Source organism: Dipteris shenzhenensis, chromosome 1, assembly GCF_047967505.1.
Source record: "Dipteris shenzhenensis isolate YYH24624 ecotype China chromosome 1, Dip_SZ_1.0, whole genome shotgun sequence".
NCBI lineage: Eukaryota > Viridiplantae > Streptophyta > Polypodiopsida > Gleicheniales > Dipteridaceae > Dipteris > Dipteris shenzhenensis.
Genome location: NC_141596.1, coordinates 49,532,375 through 49,535,508, shown reverse-complemented (window position 1 = coordinate 49,535,508; position 3,134 = coordinate 49,532,375). Strand labels below are relative to the sequence as shown.

The 3,134-nt window shown below is 51.1% G+C and overlaps 1 protein-coding gene across 1 annotated transcript; it reads left to right on the top strand.

The window, feature by feature from the left end:
• The first annotated feature begins 322 nt into the window (after positions 1 to 322).
• On the top strand, positions 323 to 1,630 carry LOC147905974 (F-box/kelch-repeat protein SKIP25-like). The gene has a single exon (XM_087382548.1). It carries the CDS (start codon positions 346 to 348, stop codon positions 1,489 to 1,491), a length of 1,146 nt encoding a protein of 381 aa, XP_087238674.1. The 5' UTR covers positions 323 to 345; the 3' UTR covers positions 1,492 to 1,630.
• The last annotated feature ends 1,504 nt before the right edge of the window (positions 1,631 to 3,134 follow it).

The window sequence follows — 3,134 nt, the reverse complement described above, 5'->3', positions numbered from 1 at the left end:
GGGGGTGCCTCAAGCCACCCCGTGGAACCTGGGAAAGGGAGGGATGGCTGGTTGGCTACAGCTTGCATGGGGACATACGAGCGACGCACTCCGGCTGGAATTCTTCAACGGTACATGGGGACGTGTTCTCAGGTGTAGAGAGTGAGCTCACTCTAAAAGTCTGGTGGTGCCATGTGGGTGCCAACTTGTGAAGCCAGCTCAAGAAAAGGAGCATTTGGCCAGAAAGGCCACCACGTGGAAGATGGACACGTGGCAAGAGGGAGGATTATAAAGAGCCTTCGTTGAGAAAGCTTGAGAAAGCTGGCTCTGGCGGATTGCTGTTGCGGCTTCCCAAGCTCTGAGGCTATGGCGGATCCCTGCTCCTCAAGCTCTGAGACTATGGCCGATCCCTTGCCCCCCCTCATCCCTGGCCTTCCTGATGACCTCGCCATCCTCTGCCTCGCTCGCCTCCCCTCCATTTCCTCCCTCGTCTCCGTCTCCTCCTCCTGGCGTCGCCTCCTCCTCTCCCCTCCTACCTTCTTCCTCCCCCTCCGCTCCTCCCTCGGCTTCCCTTCCCCCCTCTCCCTCTACGCCCTCCTCCACTCCCCTCCCCCCTCCCCCCCCGCCCTCCCCCCCTTCTCCTGGCACTCCTTCCACCCCCTCTCCTCCTCCTGGTACCCCCTTCCCCCCCTCCCCCTCCCCCTCGACTTCCACCTCTCTAGCCCCAGCTTCATCGGCCTCACTCACTCCGTCCAATGCGCCAGCCTCGCCTCCCAGCTCATCATGGTCGCGGGTTCCCGTCTCCGTAAGGATCAGAAGCCCGGCAGCTCCCAGCAACTTGAGCCCGCCCTCGAATGCCCCCTCATCTTCGACACCCACACCAGACTGTGGCGGAAGGGTGCTCCTTTCCGCGAACCTCGCAAATGGTGTGTCTGCGGAACCGCCTTCGATAAACTCTACGTGGCCAGCGGGTGCGGGAAAGATTGGGAGGTTGGGCTCTCCAAGTCCGTCGAAATGTACGATCCCCAAAAGGAGGAATGGATTTCTCTCGACAGTCTCAAGTCCACCAAATTCAGCGGCGAGGCAACCAGCGCAGTGAATTATGGGGGAAATCTCTACATGGCGAGTGGCAAGGGCGTATTTTGGAAGCACGGCGTTGTCTATAATCCCAGAACTGGCAAGTGGGCGGATATGCCCGTCGGAATGAGGAATGGGTGGACAGGAGCTTGCGTTGTAGTAGATGAACGATTGATTGCCTTGGAAGAATCCGCCGGGAGGCTCAAAGTGTATGATCCGCTGAAGGACTGCTGGCGGATATTAATGGAGGACGAGAAGTTAAAGAACATGGAGGAGATAATCGCAGCTCGAGGAAAGATCTGCGGCATTGTTCGGGCACCACACGGAAGTAACTTAAGAAATGTCATCCGTATTGTAGATGTTGGCCCCCAGCAGCGCGGACTCACTGACTTACTCCCTCCGTTTGGGCAAGTCGTGGCTCTGCAGGTGCTTTGAATTGTTTCGACAATTGGCGTCAAAAGAACTGGACGACTGTCGTGGTTCGCAAGAACAAGTTCGGCAACAGAATTGCTGGGTTGTTACGGCTGATGGCTGAAGTTCAAATTCTGTTGTAGTGATGTTGGAATTCGTCCTAAGAGAGGCATTTACGTCCTATAAACTTAATACAAAATCTATAATTTTGTGTGTGTACTTTTTGGCTTCCCTAGGGAAGTTACTAGATGCCCTTTTCATAGCTTACTATTTCTACTAATGGCTTCTGCTGCTACGAAAATTCATATCTCACGTTCTACTCAACGAAATTGCAATCTGTAAATTGGGAACGAAACCTAATTTTGCCTCATGCTTGGTTTGTGCAAACGAAATAAGACACAAGGACGAGGCAAATTGATCAGGAAAATTGACCAAGATGTTTTCATTACTGTGACGCAAAAATATGACCAACTTCAAATTCCGGCATCGTGTGCTCAGCAATGCAGAGGTTAAACCCCAAATAGAAGCCAAAAATCCAAAAATCACAAGGATCCGGGCAGCAAGAGACTGCCACCACCAGCTGTAGCTCTACCACTCCCCTCTGAAGCTGTTGTAGCTATGTATCAAGAGAGACGACGGAGCACAAGACAAAGCTCCATCTCTGCCCTCCTCCAAGCGACAATCTTCCACTCTCTTGGACAAAAAAAACTTCAGCTGCAGCATGCTCGGCTTGCGCTACTCGGACCTTCTCAGGTGCATGAGTAGGCAGGCAAATTGAAGGCACTAGCTCCTTTCGCGAGCGTCGGATGGGAAAGCAGTGGGAGAGGGCGAGCGAGGGCAAGCTCCCGTTCTGCCTTGCAAGGTAAATGACGCATTTGGTTAAAAAGGACCTGCGTTGCCATTGCATGGGGCGGTGCAGAGAAGCTTCACGAAGAAGCTCAAGGCATGCCAATGTTTGCCTCAAATCGTCCCCTGCCCACCCACTTAAAAATTATTAACCCTTAATACATTACAACATACTCACCCACTCTCTATGCCCCCCACACCGTGCCTAATGCGAATTTTTACTAACTGGGGGCCCTATTAGCAATGCCTTACCAGCCCTCTAGTTACATTTTTGTTAAAACGTGTCCCACACACTTTGTTACCAGGTGGCCCCCTTCTATTTTGGTTCTTTCTCTCTCTCACACACACTTTCTTTTTTTAAGAACTGTGTGTGTGTGTGTGTTTGCAAATCATTCTTGTGTTTGCAAATCATTCAAACTTTCCTATACACGGGCTTCCATCATAGGTGTTACAAATTAATCATTCATTAATCTTGACAATTGTTTTCCTTTGACAGAACCAATTGAAAGTAGTGCTCATGAGTACTTGTACTCACTTGTTATTTTCAAAACATAGATGCATTTTGATTGGTTGGAGTTTCTTTTTGCCTCTCTTGGTTGGTGTTTTCTATGTGTGCATGTTGGTGGAATGTCTCTCCTAGGCCCCAAGAGATGTTCTCCCAAAACATTTTGAAAAAAAAAGGCCCAGAGGCCCTATGTGTGCACGGGCGCTCATATGGGCCAGACAACGATGCCATTTGGCCCATATGCATGCCCGTGCACACATAGGGTCTTCAAGCCATTTTGGTCTAGGTTTCTTTTATAGAACGCCCATGGCTTGGC

Excerpts from the sequence above, each read along its gene's own strand:
- LOC147905974 (XM_087382548.1), top strand. The coding sequence starts at position 346 with ATGGCGGATCCCTGCTCCTCAAGCTCTGAGACTATGGCCGATCCCTTG.